The sequence below is a fragment of the Ahaetulla prasina genome, chromosome 1 (genome assembly GCF_028640845.1).
Source record: "Ahaetulla prasina isolate Xishuangbanna chromosome 1, ASM2864084v1, whole genome shotgun sequence".
In the NCBI taxonomy this organism is placed as follows: domain Eukaryota; kingdom Metazoa; phylum Chordata; class Lepidosauria; order Squamata; family Colubridae; genus Ahaetulla; species Ahaetulla prasina.
In genome coordinates this window covers 2,275,545-2,300,000 of record NC_080539.1, presented here as the reverse complement: position 1 = coordinate 2,300,000, position 24,456 = coordinate 2,275,545, and the positions used below count along the sequence as shown (strand labels likewise).

Genomic DNA, 24,456 nt, shown 5'->3' with positions numbered 1-24,456 from the left:
TAAGCGAATCATTGCAGGTGTGTTAAATTAGTGACCTGCTTTTTAAGTGACTTTATTTTTGCTTAACAGAAAGTCGCAAAAGGGATCAGGTGACCCCGGGACATTGCGACGGTCATAAATATGAGTCAAGCAGCACTCCTTACTGGAACGGATGATGTTATTTAGTTAGGGCAGGGGTCTGCAAACTTGGCTCTTTTAAGACTTCTGGACTTCAACTCCCAGAATTCCTCAGCCAGCTATGAGGAGTTAAGGCAGGGGTCTGCAAACTTGGCTCATTTAAGACTGGTGGACTTCAACTCCCAGAGTTCCTCAGCCAGCTATGAGGAGTTAAGGCAGGGGTCTGCAAACTTGGCTCTTTTAAGACTGGTGGACTTCAACTCCCAGAGTTCCTCAGCCAGCTATGAGGAGTTAAGGCAGGGGTCTGCAAACTTGGCTCATTTAAGACTACTGGACTTCAACTCCCAGAGTTCCTCAGCCAGCTATGAGGAGTTAAGGCAGGGGTCTGCAAACTTGGCTCATTTAAGACTGGTGGACTTCAACTCCCAGAGTTCCTCAGCCAGCTATGAGGAGTTAAGGCAGGGGTCTGCAAACTTGGCTCATTTAAGACTGGTGGACTTCAACTCCCAGAGTTCCTCAGCCAGCTATGAGGAGTTAAGGCAGGGGTCTGCAAACTTGGCTCTTTAAGACTGGTGGACTTCAACTCCCAGAATTCCTCAGCCAGCTGAGGAGTTAAGGCAGGGGTCTGCAAACTTGGCTCATTTAAGACTGGTGGACTTCAACTCCCAGAGTTCCTCAGCCAGCTATGAGGAGTTAAGGCAGGGGTCTGCAAACTTGGCTCATTTAAGACTGGTGGACTTCAACTCCCAGAATTCCTCAGCCAGCTATGAGGAGTTAAGGCAGGGGTCTGCAAACTTGGCTCATTTAAAACTGGTGGACTTCAACTCCCAGAGTTCCTCAGCCAGCTATGAGGAGTTAAGGCAGGGGTCTGCAAACTTGGCTCATTTAAGACTGGTGGACTTCAGCTCCCAGATTCTTCAGCCAGCTATGAGAAGTTAAGGCAGGGGTCTGCAAACTTGGCTCATTTAAGACTGGTGGACTTCAACTCCCAGAATTCCTCAGCCAGCTATGAGGAGTTAAGGCAGGGGTCTGCAAACTTGGCTCTTTTAAGACTGGTGGACTTCAACTCCCAGAGTTCCTCAGCCAGCTATGAGGAGTTAAGGCAGGGGTCTGCAAACTTGGCTCTTTTAAGACTTGCGGACTGTATGATAAAGGACTGTATGATAAAGTGGGCACAAAATTTTCAGGAGCCAATATTATTGGAAACGTGGGAAAGAATTTGGGTTAGAAATGTTAAATTCACGCAGGCACAGAATCTGAGGGAAAATTTTTATAAAATGTTTTATAGATGGCATCTAGATCCTAAAAAATTATCGTGTATGTATCCAGAAATGCAAGCAAAATGTTGGAGATGTAATTGTGATGACGCTACATATTTTCACATTTGGTGGACTTGTAAGGACATAAAGGCCTTTTGGATAAAAATTTGGTGGATTTTACAAAATGTTCTGAAAAAGAAGATAAAGTTCCTGCCGCAATTTTTCTTGTTGGGAATTATTACGGATTGTACAGTAATTGAGACTAAATTGATTTTAAATCTAATAACTGCAGCAAGATTACTAATAGGACAATATTGGAAGAAAAAAGAAGTACCAACAATACAAGAATGGATATTGAAAGTTGCCAATTTGGCTGAGATGGCGAAGATATCAGCCTTTTGAAAGACAATACGCAAGAAAGATACTTAAAGGAATGGAAAAATGGATTGACTATATTCAACGTAGATATCAGACTAAGAGTTATCAGACTGTTTTTGAATGATTATGATGTATTATTTTTGATTGCTTTTGGGGGAAGTTAGGAATTGATGATTGTAGGGGTATAATTAAGTTGGGACGAAAACTTTTTAGCATATGTTTGTTTTACTTTTAACTATACCTTGTGCTCGTTCCGGGAAGTCGGGGGGGGGGAGGGGGGTTGCGAAGGGAGGGGGGAGGAGGGGGGGAAAGGGAGAAAAAAATTTTTGTAAAACTTTTTGAATTAAAAAAAAAAAAAAAAAAAAAGACTTGCGGACTTCAAGTTTTGCTGGCTGAGGGACTCTGGGAGTTGAAGTCCACCAGTCTTAAAAGAGCCAAGTTTGCAGACCCCTGAGTTAGGGTAATGAAACGTCTGCAGGAAAACAAGAGAGCACCTAGGACCCCTCTAATATGAGCCAGTTGCCAAGCAACAATCGTATGTGTGAAAAACGGTCCTAAGTCACTTTTTTCAATGCCATTGTAATTTCAAAACGGTCACTAACCGAACCGTCGTAAGTCGAGGACTATCTGTAATTTTTTTTTAAAAAAAAAATCCAAATGTGTTATAGGTGGTCCTCGACTTATGATCATACGCAGGGTCCATCGACAGTTGTAAAGCGAATGCCCCTCTGGTGGCTCAACAGGCTAATGCAGTCTGTTATTAACAGCAGCTGCCTGCAATTACTGCAGGTTCGAGTCCCACCAGGCCCAAGGTTGATTCAGCCTTCCATCCTTTATAAGGTAGGTAAAATGAGGACCCAGATTGTTGGGGGGCAATAAGTTGACTTTGTATATAATATACAAATGGATGAAGACTATTGCTTGACATAGTGTAAGCCGCCCTGAGTCTTCGGAGAAGGGCGGGATATAAATGCAAATAAATAAAAAAGAAGAAGGAGGGAGGGAGGGAGGGAAGGAAGGAAGGAAGGAGGGAAAGGAAGAAGAAAGAGGAGGGAGGAAGGAGGGAGGGAAGGAAGGAAGGAGGAAAGGAAGGAAGGAAGGAGACAGAGAGGAGGGAGGAAGGAAGGAAGAAGAAAGAGGAGGGAGGAAGGAGGGAGGGAAGGAAGGAAGGAGGAAAGGAAGGAAGGAGGAAAGGAAGGAAGGAAGGAGACAGAGAGGAGGGAGGAAGGAAGGAAGAAGAAAGAGGAGGGAGGAAAGAAGGAGGGAGGGAGGGAGGGAAGGAAGGAAGGAGGAAAGGAAGGAAGAAGAAAGGAGGGAGGAAAGAAGGGCCTCTGGTGGCTCAACAGACTAATGCAGTCTGTTATTAACAGCAGCTGCTAATGCAATTACTGCAGGTTCAAGTCCCACCAGGCCCAAGGTTGACTCAGCCTTCCATCCTTTATAAGGTAGGTAAAATGAGGACCCAGATTGTTGGGGGGCAATAAGTTGACTTTGTATATAATATACAAATGGATGAAGACTATTGCTTGACATAGTGTAAGCCACCCTGAGTCTTCGGAGAAGGGCGGGATATAAACGCAAATAAAAAATAAATAAATTGTAAAGCAGCCACCACATTAATTAAATGATTAAATGAGTCAATGCTTTCCTGTAGGCGCAATGGTCCCCCCAAAAAAGTTAAAATGATTGCCCGTTTTCAGCAAAACCATCATAAAACATGGTTATATGGCTGAAGGCGGAAGAGGAGGAAGAAGAAGAGTGGGGAGGATTGTGGGGTTCCTTGGTGTTCCCTGAGCTTGGCTGTTTTCTTGCAGACGTTTCATGACCCAGCTAGGTTACATCATCACCCCAATGACCAGGTTAGATGTCCTTCTGTGAGCCTCAAGTTAAATCAGCAAACGTCCAGGAAAGTGAGGGGCTGCCCCATGTGAATAAATTGCACTGCTGCCCTCTTGATTTTGTTGAGATCCCTCCCCACCACCAATGCCCCTGGTCCATTGGCTGATGCCACCACGCCTCCTGTTTCCAACCCTCCTTCCGGGACAAGCTGTGGGATCCCCCACCCCCACCCTCCCGCGCACCTTCCCCGTACCTCTCGAAGGCAATATTGCGCATGTCCAGATGCGTGGCGACCACGGGGGCCATCAGGCGCCCCATCACCTGCTCCTCGGTGGGCTGCATGGCCGCCAGGATGGTCTCCTGGTCGTGGGCAGCCAGCGCCAGCGTTTCGGAGTATACCACCTGCCGGTTGTGATCCACCTCCATGAACACGGCACTCGTATCTGAAGAAAGGAGGAGGAGGAAAGAGAGGAGTTGAACCATCATCTGTTTGGTCCAAACATTGAAAGCAGGCTCGTCTCATAAGTCTTCGAAGGAAGATCATCTTGGCAACCTGAAGAGGTGTGGATTTCAGCAACCAGATTTCCCCATCCAGCATGGGGGATTCTGGGGATTGAAGTCTACCCCCTCTTAAATCATGGCTGACTAGACAATTCTGGGAATTTGAAGTCCAAACCTCTTAAAGCAGGCTGGCTGGGGGATTCTGGGAGTGGAAGTCCTCCCCTCTTAAAGCATGGCTGGCTGGGGAATTCTGGGAGTGGAAGTCCTCCCCTCTTAAAACAGGCTGGCTGGGGGATTCTGGGAGTGGAAGTCCTCCCCTCTTAAAACAAGCTGGCTGGGGAATTCTGGGAATGGAAGTCCTCCTTTCTTAAAACAAGTTGGCTGGGGAATTCTGGGAATGGAAGTCCTCCCCTCTTAAAGCATGCTGGCTGGGGGATTCTGAGAGTGGAAGTCCTCCCCTATTAAAGCAGACTGGCTGGGGGATTCTGGGAGTGGAAGTCCTCCCCTCTTAAAGCAGGCTGGCTGGGGGATTCTGGGAGTGGAAGTCCTCCCCTCTTAAAACAAGCTGGCTGGGGAATTCTGGGAATGGAAGTCCTCCCCTCTTAAAGCATGCTGGCTGGGGGATTCTGAGAGTGGAAGTCCTCCCCTATTAAAGCAGACTGGCTGGGGGATTCTGGGAGTCGGAGTCCATCCCTCTTAAAGCATGCTGGCTGGGGAATTCTGGGAGTGGAAGTCCTCCCCTCTTAAAGCAGGCTGGGGATTCTGGGAGGAAGTCCTCCTCTAAAGCAAGCTGGCTGGGGAATTCTGGGAGGAAGTCCTCCTCTTAAAGCATGCTGGCTGGGGATTCTGGGAGTGGAAGTCCTCCTCTTAAAGCAGGCTGGCGATTCTGGGAGGAAGTCCTCCTCTTAAAGCATGCTGGCTGGGGATTCTGGGAGTGGAAGTCCTCCTCTTAAAGCAGGCTGGCTGGGGATTCTGGGAGGAAGTCCTCCTCTTAAAGCAAGCTGGCTGGGGATTCTGGGAGTGGAAGTCCTCCTCTTAAAGCAAAGTGGCTGGGGAATTCTGGGAGTGGAAGTCCTCCTCTTAAAGCATGGCTGGCTGGGGATTCTGGGAGGAAGTCCTCCTCTTAAAGCAGGCTGGCTGGGGATTCTGGGAGTGAAGTCCTCCTCTTAAAGCATGCTGGCTGGGGATTCTGGGAGTGGAAGTCCTCCTTAAAGCATGGCTGGCTGGGGATTCTGGGAGGAAGTCCTCCTCTTAAAGCAGGCTGGCTGGGGATTCTGGGAGGAAGTCCTCCTCTTAAAGCATGCTGGCTGGGGATTCTGGGAGGAAGTCCTCCTCTTAAAGCATGCTGGCTGGGGATTCTGGGAGGAAGTCCTCCTCTTAAAGCAGGCTGGCTGGGGATTCTGGGAGTGGAAGTCCTCCTCTTAAAGCATGCTGGCTGGGGATTCTGGGAGGAAGTCCTCCTCTTAAAGCATGCTGGCTGGGGATTCTGGGAGGAAGTCCTCCTCTTAAAGCATGCTGGCTGGGGATTCTGGGAGTGGAAGTCCTCTTAAAGCATGGCTGGCTGGGGGATTCTGGGAGTGGAAGTCCTCCCCTCTTAAAGCATGCTGGCTGGGGGATTCTGGGAGTGGAAGTCCTCACCTCTTAAAGCATGGCTGGCTGGGGGATTCTGGGAGTGGAAGTCCTCCCCTCTTAAAGCATGCTGGCTGGGGGATTCTGGGAGTGGAAGTCCTCCCCTCTTAAAGCATGCTGGCTGGGGGATTCTGGGAGTGGAAGTCCTTCCCTCTTAAAGCATGCTGGCTGGGGGATTCTGGGAGTGGAAGTCCTCACCTCTTAAAGCAAAGTGGCTGGGGGATTCTGGCAACAAAATTTGAAGTATAGAGATCTGTTGTCAACTCAGCACAGCTCTGCACCTCATTAAAGCAGCCTGTTTAATCCCTGGTTTTGCAGGGAAATGAAAAACACTGCGGCTGCTTTAAATCAGGGGTCTCCAACCTTGGTCCCTTTAAGACTTGTGGATTTCAACTCCCAGAGTCCCTCAGCCAGCAAAGTCCACAAGTCTTAAAGGGACCAAGGTTGGAGACCCCTGATTTCAATGACCTAAACCTTGAAAGCAAGATATTTTAATGAGTTTCTTAAAGCAACAGCACCTTTTTTTGCCGGAACAGAAGGAAAACATTTTCTCCAGCAGAAAAAGAAACCGAAAACACAGTTGCTTTGATAAGCCACCGAAAAGTGTGAATTTCAAGGTGGGCCTTCCAATCATTTTCGCCTACCTTGGCCCCGGAAGATGAAGCTGTGGTTCCCACGCTGCCACGTCATGTGGTCGAATCCTAGCAATGTGGTGTCCACCCGCAGGTTCTGGCCGCACTTCCACACCTTGTACGTGTCGCTGGGGCAAATCTTGGAGACCAAGGGAACTGCGAAAAAGCAGAGGGAACCGAAGAATTAAGGGGTGACATGACAGCCGTCTTCCAGTATTTGAGGGGGCTGCCCCAAAGAAGATTTGAAGGGGGGGGTCAACTTATTTTCCAAAGCACCAGAAGGCGAGATCAGAAACAATGGCTGGGAACCGATCAAGGACAGAAGCAAACTTGGAATTAAGGAGAAACTTCCTAACAGTGAGGACAATGAACCAGCGGAACAACTTGCCACCAGAAATCGTGAGTGCTCCATCATTGGATGTTTTTAAGACTGGACAGTCACTTATCTGAAATGGTATAGGTTCTTTCTGCTTGAGCAGGGGGGGTGGACTAGAAGACCTCTAATCTCCCTTCCAGATCATTCATTCTAGTCATTCATTCATTCCCCCCAGGACTTCGTCCTGAACTCCCCCCAGGACTTCGTCAACTTCCGGACCTCTGAACCTTCTGCCGCGAGCTTAAAACACATCTATTTATTTGTGCAGGACTGGATTAGATTTTAAATTTATATTGGTTTTAATGGGTTATTTTTATATTGTTTTTAAAATTTGGCTATGTAGAATAAGTTTTTTAAGTGTTATTTTATTCTGTATTTATATGTATTTTTTATCTGCCTGTGAACCGCCCTGAGTCCCTAGGGAGATAGGGCGGTATACAAATGTGATAAATAAATAAATAAATAAATAAATAAATAATTCATTCATTCATTCATTCATTCTATATTGGGGTCTCCAACCTTGGCAACTTTAAGCCTGGTGGACTTCAACTCCCAGAATTACCCAGCCAGCAAAGCTTCTATATGCCACCCATCTTAGTGTCAAAGAGTCTCTGGGCGGCTTATTAAATTTACCCTGCCACTGGAATTAGGTCCTTCCGCTACTCTGAGCAGGCCCGGGAAAGACAGGGGGGTGCAGTCAAAAAAGTCAAGATGGCTGACATGTCTTTGGAATCGAAGCCCCACCCGTTTACAATGCATTCAACAACGTAAAGACGAGAAGGCATTGAAAACTTGGGACTATCCAGACTTTTTCTATTTATTTATTTGTTTTATTTATTTAATTAAATTTTTATACCGCCCTTCTCCCGAAGGACTCAGGGCGGTTCACAGCCAAATAAAACCACAATAATAAATACAATAAAACAATAATTAAAAAAACCCGATCAAATATGGCCAATCTAAAATACATATAAAACAATAAAACCCAGTTAAAATTTAAAACCCCAATAATAACATATAAAATTCTAAAAATCCTATGCCAGTCCTGCTCGAAGAAATAGGTACGTCTTCAGCTCGCGGCGAAAGGTCCGAAGGTCTGGTAGTTGTCGAAGTCCAGGGGGAAGTTCGTTCCAGAGGGTAGGAGCCCCCACAGAGAAGGCCCTTCCCCGGGGGGGTCGCCAGCCGACATTGCTTGGCCGACGGCACCCCGAGGAGTCCCTCTCTGTGAGAGCGCACGGGTCGGTGGGAGGCAGTCGGTGGCAGCAGACGGTCCCGTAAGTAACCCGGCCCTATGCCATGGAGCGCTTTAAAGATGGTTACCAAGACCTTGAAGCGCACCCGGAAGGCCACAGGTAGCCAGTGCAGTTTGCGCAGGAGTGGTGTTACATGGGAGCCATGAGCGGCCCCCTCTATTACCTGCGCAGCTGCATTCTGGACTAACTGGAGTCTTCGGGTGCTCTTCAAGGGGAGCCCCATGTAGAGAGCATTGCAGTAGTCCAAGCGAGAGGTAACAAGAATATGAGAGCTCTAATCCTGCAAATGCCCCTTTGGGGGGGGGTTGTTTAAGGGGGGGTGGTTTTTTCACTGGGGGGAGGCATACAGATGATAGCCCGTTTGCAATTGGGGATTTGTTTGTTTCCTTTCGGCATGCAAACGTACCCCAACTCGTGAATTCCCACTTCATCTCCACGTAGAAATCTTGAGCCTGCAGCAACGAGAAAAAGAAAGAGTCGGGAGGCAGGATTAAATGCAGGCGGTCCTCGACATACGACCACAATCGAGGCCAATTTTCATAGGTCACGAAAAGGTGACCTATGACCGTTTTTCACGCTTATGACCGTCGTAGCATCCTCACAGTCAGACGATCAAAACTGAGACACTGGGAAACTGACTCGTATTTATGACGGTTGCAGTGTCCCGGGGTCACGTGAACCCCTTTTGCGACTTTCTGACAAAGAAAGTCAATGGGGAAGAACCCATTTATGAACCATTTAACTGAATTTAAAATCAGTGCGATTCACTTAACAACGGTGGCAAGAAAGGTTGTAAAATGGAGCAAAACTCACTTAGCGACATAAATGTTGATCACTATTGTGGCCGTAATTGGAGGACTAACCGTATCACCCCTTGGAGTCACACCGTCTGTGCTAAATGGCTAGGGAGGAGAATGAAATGCAATAATTAAACCAATGGATGGGAACCTTCTCTGGAGCTTTTATTAAATTTACCCTGCCACTGGAATTAGGTCCTTCCGCTACTCTGAGCAGGCCGGGAAAGACAGGGGTGCAGTCAAAAAGTCAAGATGGCTGACATGTCTTTGGAATCGAAGCCCACCCGTTTACAATGCATTCAACAACGTAAAGGCGAGAAGGCATTGAAAACTTGGGACTATCCAGACTTTTTCTATTTATTTATTTGCGCAGGACTGGATTAGATTTTAAATTTATATTGGTTTTAATGGGTTATTTTATATTGTTCTTTTAAAAATTTGGCTATGTAGAATAAGTTTTTTAAGTGTTATTTTATTTTGTATTTATATGCATTTTTTATCTGCCTGTGAACCGCCCTGAGTCCCTAGGGAGATAGGGCGGTATACAAATGTGATAAATAAATAAATAAATAAATAAATAAATAAATAAATAAATAAATAAATAAATAAATAAATAAATAAATAAATAAATAAATAAATAAATAAATAAATAAATAAATAATTCATTCATTCTATATTGGGGTCTCCAACCTTGGCAACTTTAAGCCTGGTGGACTTCAACTCCCAGAGTTCCTCAGCCAGCTATGAGGAGTTAAGGCAGGGTCTGCAAACTTGGCTCTTTTAAGACTGGTGGACTTCAACTCCCAGAATTACCCAGCCAGCAAAGCTTCTATATGCCACCCATCTTAGTGTCAAAGAGTCTCTGGGCGGCTTATTAAATTTACCCTGCCACTGGAATTAGGTCCTTCCGCTACTCTGAGCAGGCCCGGGAAAGACAGGGGGGTGCAGTCAAAAAAGTCAAGATGGCTGACATGTCTTTGGAATCGAAGCCCCACCCGTTTACAATGCATTCAACAACGTAAAGGCGAGAAGGCATTGAAAACTTGGGACTATCCAGACTTTTTCTATTTATTTATTTAATTAAATTTATATTGGTTTTAATGGGTTATTTTATATTGTTTTTAAAATTTGGCCATGTAGAATAAGTTTTTTTAAGTGTTATTTTATTTTGTATTTATATGTATCTTTTTTTATCTGCCTGTGAACCGCCCTGAGTCCCTAGGGAGATAGGGCGGTATACAAATGTGATAAATAAATAAATAATTCATTCATTCATTCATTCTATATTGGGGTCTCCAACCTTGGCAACTTTAAGCCTGGTGGACTTCAACTCCCAGAGTTCCTCAGCCAGCTATGAGGAGTTAAGGCAGGGGTCTGCAAACTTGGCTCTTTAAGACTGGTGGACTTCAACTCCCAGAGTTCCTCAGCCAGCTATGAGGAGTTAAGGCAGGGTCTGCAAACTTGGCTCTTTAAGACTGGTGGACTTCAACTCCCAGAGTTCCTCAGCCAGCTATGAGGAGTTAAGGCAGGGGTCTGCAAACTTGGCTCTTTAAGACTGGTGGACTTCAACTCCCAGAGTTCCTCAGCCAGCTATGAGGAGTTAAGGCAGGGGTCTGCAAACTTGGCTCTTTAAGACTGGTGGACTTCAACTCCCAGAGTTCCTCAGCCAGCTATGAGGAGTTAAGGCAGGGGTCTGCAAACTTGGCTCTTTAAGACTGGTGGACTTCAACTCCCAGAGTTCCTCAGCCAGCTATGAGGAGTTAAGGCAGGGTCTGCAAACTTGGCTCTTTAAGACTGGTGGACTTCAACTCCCAGAGTTCCTCAGCCAGCTATGAGGAGTTAAGGCAGGGTCTGCAAACTTGGCTCTTTTAAGACTGGACAGTCACTTATCTGAAATGGTATAGGTTCTTTCTGCTTGAGCAGGGGTGGACTAGAAGACCTCTAATCTCCTTCCAGATCATTCATTCAGTCATTCATTCATTCCCCAGGACTTCGTCCTGAACTCCCCCAGGACTTCGTCAACTTCGGACCTCTGAACCTTCTGCCGCGAGCTTAAAACACATCTATTTATTTGTGCAGGACTGGATTAGATTTTAAATTTATATTGGTTTTAATGGGTTATTTTTATATTGTTTTTAAAATTTGGCTATGTAGAATAAGTTTTTTAAGTGTTATTTTATTCTGTATTTATATGTATTTTTTATCTGCCTGTGAACCGCCCTGAGTCCCTAGGGAGATAGGGCGGTATACAAATGTGATAAATAAATAAATAAATAAATAAATAATTCATTCATTCATTCATTCATTCTATATTGGGGTCTCCAACCTTGGCAACTTTAAGCCTGGTGGACTTCAACTCCCAGAATTACCCAGCCAGCAAAGCTTCTATATGCCACCCATCTTAGTGTCAAAGAGTCTCTGGGCGGCTTATTAAATTTACCCTGCCACTGGAATTAGGTCCTTCCGCTACTCTGAGCAGGCCCGGGAAAGACAGGGGGGTGCAGTCAAAAAAGTCAAGATGGCTGACATGTCTTTGGAATCGAAGCCCCACCCGTTTACAATGCATTCAACAACGTAAAGACGAGAAGGCATTGAAAACTTGGGACTATCCAGACTTTTTCTATTTATTTATTTGTTTTATTTATTTAATTAAATTTTTATACCGCCCTTCTCCCGAAGGACTCAGGGCGGTTCACAGCCAAATAAAACCACAATAATAAATACAATAAAACAATAATTAAAAAAACCCGATCAAATATGGCCAATCTAAAATACATATAAAACAATAAAACCCAGTTAAAATTTAAAACCCCAATAATAACATATAAAATTCTAAAAATCCTATGCCAGTCCTGCTCGAAGAAATAGGTACGTCTTCAGCTCGCGGCGAAAGGTCCGAAGGTCTGGTAGTTGTCGAAGTCCAGGGGGAAGTTCGTTCCAGAGGGTAGGAGCCCCCACAGAGAAGGCCCTTCCCCGGGGGGGTCGCCAGCCGACATTGCTTGGCCGACGGCACCCCGAGGAGTCCCTCTCTGTGAGAGCGCACGGGTCGGTGGGAGGCAGTCGGTGGCAGCAGACGGTCCCGTAAGTAACCCGGCCCTATGCCATGGAGCGCTTTAAAGATGGTTACCAAGACCTTGAAGCGCACCCGGAAGGCCACAGGTAGCCAGTGCAGTTTGCGCAGGAGTGGTGTTACATGGGAGCCATGAGCGGCCCCCTCTATTACCTGCGCAGCTGCATTCTGGACTAACTGGAGTCTTCGGGTGCTCTTCAAGGGGAGCCCCATGTAGAGAGCATTGCAGTAGTCCAAGCGAGAGGTAACAAGAATATGAGAGCTCTAATCCTGCAAATGCCCCTTTGGGGGGGGGTTGTTTAAGGGGGGGTGGTTTTTTCACTGGGGGGAGGCATACAGATGATAGCCCGTTTGCAATTGGGGATTTGTTTGTTTCCTTTCGGCATGCAAACGTACCCCAACTCGTGAATTCCCACTTCATCTCCACGTAGAAATCTTGAGCCTGCAGCAACGAGAAAAAGAAAGAGTCGGGAGGCAGGATTAAATGCAGGCGGTCCTCGACATACGACCACAATCGAGGCCAAAATTTATGTTGCTAAGGGAGAAATTTGTTTTCATAGGTCACGAAAAGGTGACCTATGACCGTTTTTCACGCTTATGACCGTCGTAGCATCCTCACAGTCAGACGATCAAAACTGAGACACTGGGAAACTGACTCGTATTTATGACGGTTGCAGTGTCCCGGGGTCACGTGAACCCCTTTTGCGACTTTCTGACAAAGAAAGTCAATGGGGAAGAAGCCATTTAAGAACCATTTTACTGATTTAAAATCAGTGCGATTTAAAATCAGTGCGATTCACTTAACAACGGTGGCAAGAAAGGTTGTAAAATGGAGCAAAACTCACTTAAAGTTTAAGCTTAAACTCACTTAGCGACATAAATGTTGAGCACTATTGTGGCCGTAAGTCGAGGACTAACCGTATCAGCCCTTCAAGACACACGGTCTGTGCTAAATGGTTAGGGAGGGGAAGGAAATACAATTATTAAAGTAATGGATGGGAACCTTCTCTGGAGCTTTTATTAAGAATTGGCAGCAAGAAACATTAAGGCTATAAAAAGAAACTGCTCAAAATCTCATTTCCAATTTCCTTTATTTATTAATCTGCTTATTTATCCACCAGTTCTTACATTCCGTTGAGTTCTCAGATACGACTGGCAAATTCCAAACCCACAAGGTGCCATTAAAAGGGCCACCAATAAAATCGATCATGATTAAATAAATGAATTCATATTACTAAGATAATCCTGATATTACTAAGAATATCCTTAATATTACTAAGATATTACTAAGATAATCCTTGATTTACAATGGTTTAATGACAGTTTAAAGTTACAGCAGCTTAGAAAGGAAGTGTTGCCCCAGGGTGTCCAATCGTGGTGAATTTAAGATGTGTGAATTTGACAACTTACAAGATCATACTAAGAATAAGATGGTTTGCTATGAAATGTTACATGGTACGTATAAAACAGGGCTCGGCGGTTAAATACACTGAGCTTGTCGGATGGAAAGCTTGATAGCCCATGTTTGAGACCCAAACACTGCGAGACAGGGTGAGTTCACGTTCCTTGCTGCGGCTCCTGCCCACCTAGCAAATTGAAAGCATGTAAATGCTTTCGATTTGCTAGGTAAATTTTAAAATCTACTTTCAATGACCCCATAATCCCTTGCGGCGCTGAGGAAGCGGTGCGGAGCTGAGTGTTTACTGGCCGGATGCCCTTCCCGTCGCCAATGTGGAGTTTTTTCCCCAGCAGATATATTCTCATCGTGCCCAGAGAGAGAAATATCTGCCTCTACCTAGGATCGAACTCACAGCCTCCTGATTGTGAGGCGAGAGCTCTACCTTTAGGCCACCGCGCCACTCTTCAAAAGCATGTAAATGCGAGTAGATAAATAGGTACCCTGTTTTCCCGAAAATATGAGCAGGTCTTATATTTGCTCCAGAAGATGCATTAGGGCTTATTTTCTGGTCAGGTCTTATTTTGGGGGAAATACGTTACTAAACGCACTCATCTCCCTAATATTCTTAACTGGAGCTTATTTTGGGGGTAGGGCTTATATTACGAGCATCCTGAAAAAAAATCACGCTAGGACTTATTTTCCAGTTGGGTCTTATTTTCGGGAAAACAGGATTTCCCACTTCAGTGGGAAGGTAACCGCGTTCCGTGTTCCTTTGGGGTTTAGCCATGCTGGCCACATGACCACAGAAAATGTCTTTGCACAACGCCCGAACCCTTGGCCAAGAAATGGAGATGAGCCCCATCCCCCAGAGTCAGACAGGACGGATAGAGAAACCTTTTTATATATAAAAAAACCACGGGTACTCCTCCTCGACTTACAACAGTTCACTTAGTGACCGTTCAAAGTTACAACGGCAACTGAAAAAAGTGACTTAGGATCGTTTTTCATACTTACGACCGTGGTGGCATCAAAATTCCGACATTTGGCAACTGACTCGTATTTATGACGGTCGCAGCGTTTCCCAGGGTCACGTGATTCCCCCTTTGGCGACCTTCTGACAAGTCAATGGGGAAGCCAGATTCACTTAACGACGGTGTTCCCAGCTTAACAAATGCAACGATTCACTTAACAACCGTGGCCAGGAAAGTCGTAAAATAAGAGCCAAAAAAAAAAAACACCCCAAAACCCCATGGTTCACTCAGCGGTGTAAATTTGGGTCTGAGTTGTGGTCCTACGAGGGGTTTGCAAGAGGTTTACAATCTCATCAAGGACACAAAGGGGAGGACCCTGGAAGGGACGAGGTGGGGGCGTGGGAACTGACCTTCCGTAGTTTTTCTAACAGGATGGGGATCCCGGCCAAACGCTTGATGGCTCTCTGGTAGTCCCGATAACGCAGCACCAGTTGAACTAGCTCCAGGTCCTGAGTGCTGACAGCCTCCTGCAACACTGCAACCCGAGAAGGAGATCAGGAAAACCATCCGTCGCCAAACCACGTGGTCCTCGACTTACATCCGTTCGCTTAATGATTTTCCTTACAACGGCGGTTGTAAGGGAAAAAAATGTGACTTGCAATGGGTCCTCGCACTTAAGACCGTCACAGCATCCCTATGGCCACGGGTTAAATTAAAATTTGCATGCTTCGTAACCGGAATGTTCAGGTAGTCCTCGACTTACAACGGTTCACTTAGTGACCACGGCGCTGAAAAAAGTGACTTAGGAGCGTTTTTCAGACTTACGACCGTTGTAGCATCCCCATGATTTTCATTCAGATGCTTGGCCACTGACTCATAGTTATGACGGTCGCAGTGTCCCGGGGTCAAGTGATCCCCTTTGGCCACCTTCCGACAAGCGAAGTCCACGGGGAAGGCAGATTCATTTAACGGCCGTCTTAATAACTTAACAACTGCGGTGATTGACTTAGTGACCGTGGCACTAAGAAAGGTCATAAAAGAGGGCAAGACTCACTTAATGAATTTCTCACTTAGCAACATCAATTTTTGGACTCAAGGGTGGTTGTAAGTCGAGGACTGCCCAAATGAACAAACTGGGTAGCAGGTGCAATTACACAATTCTCTTTTTTTGCATGTGTTCCGCATAAAACGCTTTTTGAAAAAGGGCGTGGCTCGGTTTTAGAGTCACAACCTCCATTTTTTTACCCTTTCACACCCCTGAATATACAAGGTCAAATTCCTAGCCATATCCCCCCCCCTCTTTTCTCTCTCTCTCTCTCTCTCTCTCTCTCTCTCTCTCTCTCTCTCCCAATTTATTAAAATTCTTTTGAAAATCTTTTTCAAGCATTCATTCAATTTCCTTTGAAATTAACTTTGGAAATGGTGAACTGAAAATGGAAATCAACGGTCCTTGATCGTAACAGTTAAATAAACACACACCCATGACAAAAATATCATTTCCTATAAATGACTTTCAGTTCACTTTTCAGCCCAGAGATAGATGTCTGCTGAAGTCAGTAGAGGCAGAATGGTCTTTCTTAACTTCTGCAACATTAAGATGGGTGGACTTCCACCCCCAGAATTCCTCAGCCAGCATGAAGACCACCTCTTATGGTGTCTGGGGGATTCTGGGAGTGGAAGTCCACCCATTTTAAAGCAGGCTGGCTGGGGAATTCTGGGAGTGGAAGTCCTCCCCTCTTAAAGCATGCTGGCTGGGGGATTCTGGGAGTGGAAGTCCTCCCCTCTTAAAGCAGGCTGGCTGGGGAATTCTGGGAGTGGAAGTCCCCCCCTCTTAAAGCATGCTGGCTGGGGGATTCTGGGAGTGGAAGTCCTCCCCTCTTAAAGCATACTGGCTGGGGGATTCTGGGAGTGGAAGTCCTCCCCATTTAAAGCATGCTGGCTGGGGGATTCTGGGAGTGGAAGTCCTCCCCTCTTAAAGCATACTGGCTGGGGGATTCTGGGAGTGGAAGTCCCCCCCTCTTAAAGCAGGCTGGCTGGGGAATTCTGGGAGTGGAAGTCCTCCCCTCTTAAAGCAAGCTGGCTGGGGAATTCTGGGAGTGGAAGTCCTCCCCTCTTAAAGCAGGCTGGCTGGGGGATTCTGGGAGTGGAAGTCCTCCCCTCTTAAAGCAGGCTGGCTGGGGAATTCTGGGAGTGGAAGTCCTCCCCTCTTAAAGCAGGCTGGCTGGGGAATTCTGGGAGTGGAAGTCCTCCCCTCTTAAAGCAGGCTGGCTGGGGAATTCTGGGAGTGGAAGTCCTCCCCTCTTAAAGCAGGCTGGCTGGGGAATTCTGGGGTGGGAAGTCCTCCTCTTAAAGCAGGCTGGCTGGGGAATTCTGGGGTGGAAGTCCTCCCTTTTAAAGCAAGCTGGCTGGGGAATTCTGGGGTGAAGTCCTCCTCTTAAAGCAGGCTGGCTGGGGAATTCTGGGAGTGGAAGTCCTCCCCTCTTAAAGCAGGCTGGCTGGGGAATTCTGGGAGTGGAAGTCCTCCCCTCTTAAAGCAGGCTGGCTGGGGAATTCTGGGAGTGGAAGTCCTCCCCTTTTAAAGCAAGCTGGCTGGGGAATTCTGGGAGTGGAAGTCCTCCCCTCTTAAAGCAAGCTGGCTGGGGAATTCTGGGAGTGGAAGTCCTCCCCTCTTAAAGCATGCAGGCTGGGGAATTCTGGCAGTTGAAGTCCACCCCTCTTACAACAGGCTGGCTGGGGGATTTGCAACTTTGGAACCAGGTTGTAAATCCCACCCCCCAGGGAAGTCTGGCATAACTTCCAATGGTCGTAAGTCGAGGACCACCTGTGTATTCTGTAGCATGCTGCAGCTCTGAACATCTTTTTCTGCTAAAGAAAAGGTGCTGATCCTCAGCTCCGCTTTCCACCTGCCAAGGAGAAAAATGGTAATGCACACCTGTCCAGCCGGACCGATTTTCTTTGGCCACGTCTGCGCCGTGCCGCAAGAGAACTCGTGCACACTCCAGGTGGCCCAGGGTGGTGGCCAGGTGCAAGGGAGTTCGGCCTCGGGGGTCCACCTGTTCTACATCCACCTGCCGGGAGAAAAAGGAAGTATTTTATATCGCCATGATTATAAAAAAGATGTTGAGGCTGTGGAAAAAGTGCAGAGAAGAGCAACCTGGATGATGAGGGGATGATTGGAGGCTAAAACATACGATGGACGGTTGCAGGAACTGGGCATCATGGCTAGTCTAGGGAAGAGAAGGACCAGGGGAGACAGGAGAGCATCTCCCAATATTTGAGGGGCTCCCCCAGAGAGAAGGAAGGGGGTCAAGCTATTCTCCAAAGCATCTGAAGGCCAGAGAAGGAATAATGGATGGGAACTGACCAAGGAGAGATTTTTCTGACAGTGAGAACAATCAACCAATGGCCATTTAGAATAGAATAGAAATTTAGAATAGAATAGAATGTTTTATTGGCCAAGTGTGATTGGACACACAAGGAATTTGTCTTGGTGCATATGCTCTCAGTGTACATAAAAGAAAAGATACGTTCATCAAGGTACAACATTTACAACACAATTGATGATCAATATATCAATATAAATCATAAGGATTGCCAGCAACAAGTTATAGTCATACAGTCATAAGTGGAAAGAGATTGGTGATGGGAACGATGAGAAGATTAATAGTAGTGCAGATTCAGTAAATAGTCTGACAGTGTTGAGGGAATTATTTGTTTAGCAGAGTGATGGCCTTCGGGAAAAAACTGTTCTTGTGTCTAGTTGTTCTGGTGTGCAGTGCTCTATAGCGTCGTTTTGAGGGTAGGAGTTGAAACAGTTTATGTCCAGGATGCGAGGGATCTGCAAATATTTTCACGGCCCTCTTCTTGATTCGTGCAGTATACAGGTCCTCAATGGAAGGCAATTTAACAGAAATGGTGTAGGTGTAGGGTCTCCTCCTTGGGTGGGTGGGTGAGGGGTTGGACTAGATGACCTACAAGGTCCCTTCCAACTCTGTTAATCTGTAGTTTAATGAAGAGAAGGACCAGGGGAGACAGGAGAGCATCTTCCAATATTTGAGGGGCTGCCCCAGAGAGGAGGAAGGGGATCAAGCTATTTTCCAAAGCACCCGAAGGCCAGACAAGGAATAATAGATAGAAACTGATCAAGGAGAGGTTCAATTTAGAAATAAGGAGGAATTTCCTGACGGTTAGAACAATCAACCAGTGGAACTGCTTGTCACCAGAAGTTGTGGGTGCTCCATCACTGGATGTTTTCAAGAAGAGGCTGGACAACCATTTGTCTGGAATGGTATAAGGTCTTCTGCTTTAGCAGGGGGTTGGACTAGAAGACCTCCAAGGTCCCGTCCAATTCTCTTATTCTGCCCATCTCCCTTCCTTCCTTCCTTCCTTCCTACCTATCTACCTACCAGAGGTTTTTAAGAAGAGATTGAACAGCAGCCTGTTTGAAACACTATAGGCTTCCTGCTTGAGCAAGGGGTTGAACCTTCCTCTGGAGGTTTTTAAGAAAAAAATTGGACAACCATCTCTCTGGAATGGCATAGGGCCGTGATGGTAAACCTATGGCACGTGTGTCACAGGTGGCACGCGGAGTCATATCTGTGGGCACGCGAGCTTTGCCGTAGCTCAGCTCCAGTGCACACGTGCGCGCCGGCCAGCTGGTTTTCGGGCCATCCGGGCCCAACGGAAGTCGGGAAACGGGCTGTTTCCAGCCTCCGGAGGGCCTCCAAGGGGTGGGGAAGGCCGTTTTTCACCTTCTCCAGATTCCAAAAACGCCTCTGGGGCCTGGGGAGGGCGAAAAACGGGCCTCCTGGACCCACCGGTAACCTTTTTGCCGTCGCATGCCAAAAGTAGGGGGAGGGGTGCGCGCATGCACTGGGGGGGGCATGGCGGGCATTGAATTATGGGTGTGGGCACGCGCACACACGACACCCCCCCGTGCTCCCCCTCTATTGGCGTGCAACGGCAAAAAGGTTAGCCATCACTGGTCTAGGGTTTCCTGCTTGAGTAGGGGGTTGGACTAGAGGACCTCCAAGGTCCCGTCCAACTCTGTTTGACACCTGGCTGTGACAGCAAGCACCATTTCCATCCTTCTGGTTCAGCGGCCAAGGAGAATTCACTCGGAAACCACACCAAGAAAACTCCTGGACTGTTTTCTAGGGTTATTTTTGACTTGCAACCAACCACGGAGTCCAGCTCATCACTTGCTAAACGAGACGACTGTTAAGTGTTAAGTTGTTAAGCCACCCAGAATCATCCTGTGCTAAGATGGGTGGCCCATCAGCTTAGTAAATAAATAAATGTCATTTCTTGCCAGGCTTCTGAAGTGAATCCTAAATTGTTACGTCAGTCACACAGATGTTAAGTAAACCTGGTTTCCCCATTGACTTTGCTTGTCAGACGGTCACAAAAGGGATCCTGGGACACTGTGACCCGTCATAAATGTGAGTCAGTTGCCAAGCATCCGAATGCAAATCACATGACCAAGGGGATGCTGCAACGGTCATACGTGTAAAAATGGTCATACGACACGTTTTTCAGTGCTGTTGTAACTTTGCATGGTCACTAAGTCGAGTAATACCTGCAAATACTTGCAAATCCTAGGAATCCAAATTAAAGCATCCCACACAGGAGACGGGTTGACACATCCATGCTGGCTGGGGAATTCTGGAAGTCCATCCCTCTTCAAGCAGGCTGCCTGGGGGATTCTGGGAGTGGAAGTCCTCCCCTCTTAAAGCAGGCTGGCTGGGGGATTCTGGGAGTGGAAGTCCTCCCCTCTTCAAGCAGGCTGCCTGGGGGATTCTGGGAGTGGAAGTCCTCCCCTCTTAAAGCAGGCTGGCTGGGGGATTCTGGGAGTGGAAGTCCTCCCCTCTTAAAGCAGGCTGGCTGGGGGATTCTGGGAGTGGAAGTCCTCCCCTCTTCAAGCAGGCTGCCTGGGGGATTCTGGGAGTGGAAGTCCTCCCCTCTTCAAGCAGGCTGGCTGGGGAATTCTGGGAGTGGAAGTCCTCCCCTCTTAAAGCATTGCTGGCTGGGGGATTCTGGGAGTGGAAGTCCTCCCCTCTTAAAGCAGGCTGGTTGGGGGATTCTGGGAGTGGAAGTCCTCCCCTCTTAAAGCACGCTGGCTGGAATTCTGGGAGTGGAAGTCCTCCCCTCTTAAAGCAGGCTGGTTGGGGGATTCTGGGAGTGGAAGTCCTCCCCTCTTAAAGCAGGCTGGCTGGGGGATTCTGGGAGTGGAAGTCCTCCCCTCTTAAAGCAGGCTGGTTGGGGAATTCTGGGAGTGGAAGTCCTCCCCTCTTAAAGCAGGCTGGCTGGGGGATTCTGGGAGTGGAAGTCCTCCCCTCTTCAAGCAGGCTGCCTGGGGGATTCTGGGAGTGGAAGTCCTCCCCTCTTAAAGCAGGCTGGCTGGGGGATTCTGGGAGTGGAAGTCCTCCCCTCTTAAAGCAGGCTGGCTGGGGGATTCTGGGAGTGGAAGTCCTCCCCTCTTAAAGCAGGCTGGCTGGGGAATTCTGGGAGTGGAAGTCCTCCCCTCTTAAAGCATGCTGGCTGGGGAATTCTGGGAGTGGAAGTCCTCCCCTCTTAAAGCAGGCTGGCTGGGGGATTCTGGGAGTGGAAGTCCACCCATCTTAAAGCATGCTGGCTGAGGGATTCTGGGAGTGGAAGTCTTCCCCTCTTAAAGCAGGCTGGCTGGGGAATTCTGGGAGCGGAAGTCTTCCCCTCTTAAAGCAGGCTGGCTGAGGGATTCTGGGAGTGGAAGTCTTCCCCTCTTAAAGCAGGCTGGCTGAGGGATTCTGGGAGTGGAAGTCCTCCCCTCTTAAAGCAGGCTGGCTGGGGGATTCTGGGAGTGGAAGTCTTCCCCTCTTAAAGCATGCTGGCTGGGCGATTCTGGGAGTGGAAGTTCTCCCCTCTTCAAGCAGGCTGGCTGGGGAATTCTGGGAGCGGAAGTCCACCCGTTTTAAAGCAATGCTGGCTGGCTCAGAAACAAGGCGAGTGTCGGCCAAAATTCTCTTGGGAGCTCTTTGCAAGAGGTGAGAATAATTTCATTGCCAACCTTCCCCAGAGGTTTCTTACAGTCCTCTGTTCTTCTAGAAGCTGAGTGTTAATTGCAAATAAGCGGAACTAACATTTATCAGTGCAGCAGGAAAACAAGTGGCAAAGGGTTTTTTTCCTGGGAGGGGGAGAGAGGCTGAGCAGAGAAGATCTACAGAGATATCAGCAAAAAAATAACAACCACAATTACCAGTTTCCTCCTTGCTGCCCAAAGACTTAACTTCACGTCTAACTTCTTATATATTCTCTCGCAATTCCAGTGACATCCATGTTATGTCAATTCTCGACCATGATTTATGCATCTTCGAATAGATAGTATATTGTCTTTTGTCTGGTGTTAATTCCCTCCAAGCATCTTTAACTCCTAATTCCTCCATCATTTTAAAAAAGGTCTTTGATAAAGTTCCCCTAGGTTTTTGGGTTTGTTTTGCTACTTTTATAGTCTAATTTTGCATCAACAACGGCGTTAAAATCTCCCACAATACAGATGTTATCATATTCTATTTCTGTCGGGGGGGGGGTTTATGTCCGTAAGAAACGTCTTGGTTAGCATTTGGTGCATAGATTACTGTTGATAATGTCGTTTATAATTCATCATTACTTCTACTATCAAAATACTCCCCTCTTCATATTTATCAAATTTTTTTTGATTCTAGGGAAATCGTGTATCGTATCCTTGCCTTCGAATACAAAATCCTTTGTATTCTTCTAATGTCATTATCCATGCTTGCAATACATCAACTCTTTAGCCTGGACTGTGTACAATGACTTTCCTGATTGTGTCTTCTCCTGCGGTCAGGACAAGCAGGAGGGCTATTCTGTGCATCTTGCTTCCAAAGGAGGGATCTCCAACCTTGACAGCTTTACGATTTGTGGACTTCAACTCCCAGAATTCCTCAGCCAGCATGCGCTGGCTGAGGAATTCTGGGAGTTAAAGTCCACTAGTCATAAAGTTCCCAAGGTTGGAGACCCCTGCTCCAAAGGATCAGGTCCTGCCTGGTGGGAACCAAGCCAAATTTGCAGATGACACCAAGCTGGCAGGAATAGCCAACACTCCAGAAGATACGCTCAAGATACAGAAGGATCTTGACAGACTAGAACATTGGGCGCTATCTAACAAAATGAAATTCAAGAGGGAAAAAAATAAGATTCTACATTTAGGCCAAAAAACTAAAATGCACAGGTACCGTATATGTGATACCTTGCTCAATAGTAGTACCTGTGAGAGGGATCTTGGAGTCCTAGTGGATAACCATTTAAATATGAGCCAGAAGTGTGCAGCAGCTGCCAAAAAAGCCAACACAGTTCTGGGCTGCATAAACAGAGGGATAGAATCAAGATCACGTGAAGTGTTAATACCACTTTATAATGCCTTGGTAAGGCCACACTTGGAATATTGCATTCAGTTTTGGTCGCCACGATCTAAAAAAAGATGCTGAGACTCTAGAAAGAGTGCAGAGAAGAGCAACAAAGATGATTAGGGGACTGGAGGCTAAAACATATGAAGAACGGTTGCAGGAACTGGGTATGTCTAGTTTAATGAAAAGAAGGACTAGAGGAGACATGATAGCAGGGCTCTAATATTTGAAGGGCTGTCAGAGAGAAGAGGGGGGGTCAACTTAATGTCCAAAGCACTGAAAACAGGACAAAAAGAAATTGATGGAAACTAATCAAGGAGAGAAGCAACCTAGAACTAAGGAGAAATTTCCTGACAGTGAGAACAATTAACCTGTGGAACAGCTTGCCACCAGAAATCGTGGGTGATCAGTCACTAGAGGTTTTCAAGAAGAGATTGGACAGCCATTTGTCTGAAACGGTATAAGGTCTCCTGCTTGAGCCAGGGGTTGGACTAGAAGATCTCCAAGGCCCCTTCCAATTTGGTTATCCTTTCTTCCCTCCTTCCTTCCCTTCCCTTCCCCTACCTTCCTTCCTTCCTTCCTTCCTTCCTTCCTTCCTTCCTTCCTTCCTTCCTTCCTTCCTAGGTTTTTAAGAAGAAATTCCACAAACATTTGTCTGGAATGGTAGAGGTTCTCCTGCTTGAGCAGGGGGCTGGACTAGAAGACCTCCAAGGTCCCTTCCAACTCTGTTATTCTGTATTCTGATAAGCCGAATGATGCCCCAATTCTGTCAATTTTAGGCAAGTCCCTTAAAACGTATCTTTATTCATCATCCTTGTTTATCCCAGGATGATAAAACTGGGTAGACGAAATTATGTGACTGATTGTTCTCCTCCTCCTTTCATTCTTTTTTTTTTACTGTTTATTATATCTGTTTACTTTAATCTGTTTGTTTTATTTGTTTTATTGTTTTTAGACTACTACGGAGTTCGTAACTGTTGTCGGGTTCTGTGCCACCTAGAGTCACGTATCTGTGAGACAGGTGGCTCTACAGGTAGTCCTCGACTTACAACATTCGTTTAGTGACCGTTCTAAGTCACAACGGCAGTGGAAAAAAATGTCTCATGATGAGTTTTTCACACTTATGACCACTGCAGGATCCCCATGGTCACGTGACCAAAGTGTCGTCGCTTGGAATTCAGACGCTTAGCAACTGGCATGTACTTATGACGGTTGCAGCGTGCCGGGGGTGGGTGGGTGGGGGTCACGTGATCCCCTTTTTTGACCTTCCGGCAAGCAAAGTCCAGGGGGAAGCCAGATTCACTTAACAACCGGCTTTAACAACCACTGCAGTGACTCACTTAATGACTGAGGCAAGAAAAGTTGTACAATGGGGCAAAGCTTAACCAATGTCTCATTTAACAACAGAAATTTTGGGCTCAATTGTGTAAGCCGAGGACTATCTGTCCGTAATTTGCAACAAAAGAGTCATATATCCAATTTTGGGATTTTTAGAGCCGTTTTAGGTTAAAGCTTTCTTGCTCCATTCTAAAATCAGCAGGAAAGGACCCCCCCCATTCCACCCCAAAATAGCACAGCAAATTTTATTATTGTTTGCTATGAAAAAATTTAGAGGAGTGTTTGTAGAATTGCTGGCTGGCTGGAGAATTCTGCGAGTTGAAGTCCTCAGGTCTTACGGTGGGCACGTTTTACAGATTTCCCACCAGATTGCAACAACCTAGAAATTTCTAGTGGGAAATAAATATATTTAATTTCCAAAAACTGGTTCCTTGATTTCCAGCCTTGATCGCACACCTGGGGTCTCTTAGTGGTCTCCCATCCAAATACTAAATA

At 46.7% G+C, this 24,456-nt stretch overlaps 1 protein-coding gene across 2 annotated transcripts in view; it reads right to left on the bottom strand.

The window, feature by feature from the left end:
* Window positions 1-24,456, bottom strand: part of ANKRD13B (ankyrin repeat domain 13B) — a 44,941-nt gene that overhangs the window by 16,277 nt on the left and 4,208 nt on the right. For both annotated transcript variants that reach the window (XM_058163963.1, XM_058163965.1), the window contains exons 2-6: window positions 17,154-17,289; window positions 14,632-14,756; window positions 12,248-12,293; window positions 6,368-6,511; window positions 3,847-4,036 (exon numbers count right to left, since the gene is read on the bottom strand). In XM_058163963.1, coding sequence (XP_058019946.1) covers window positions 3,847-4,036; window positions 6,368-6,511; window positions 12,248-12,293; window positions 14,632-14,756; window positions 17,154-17,289 — 641 coding nt within the window. The remainder of the gene's footprint in view (window positions 1-3,846; window positions 4,037-6,367; window positions 6,512-12,247; window positions 12,294-14,631; window positions 14,757-17,153; window positions 17,290-24,456) is intronic.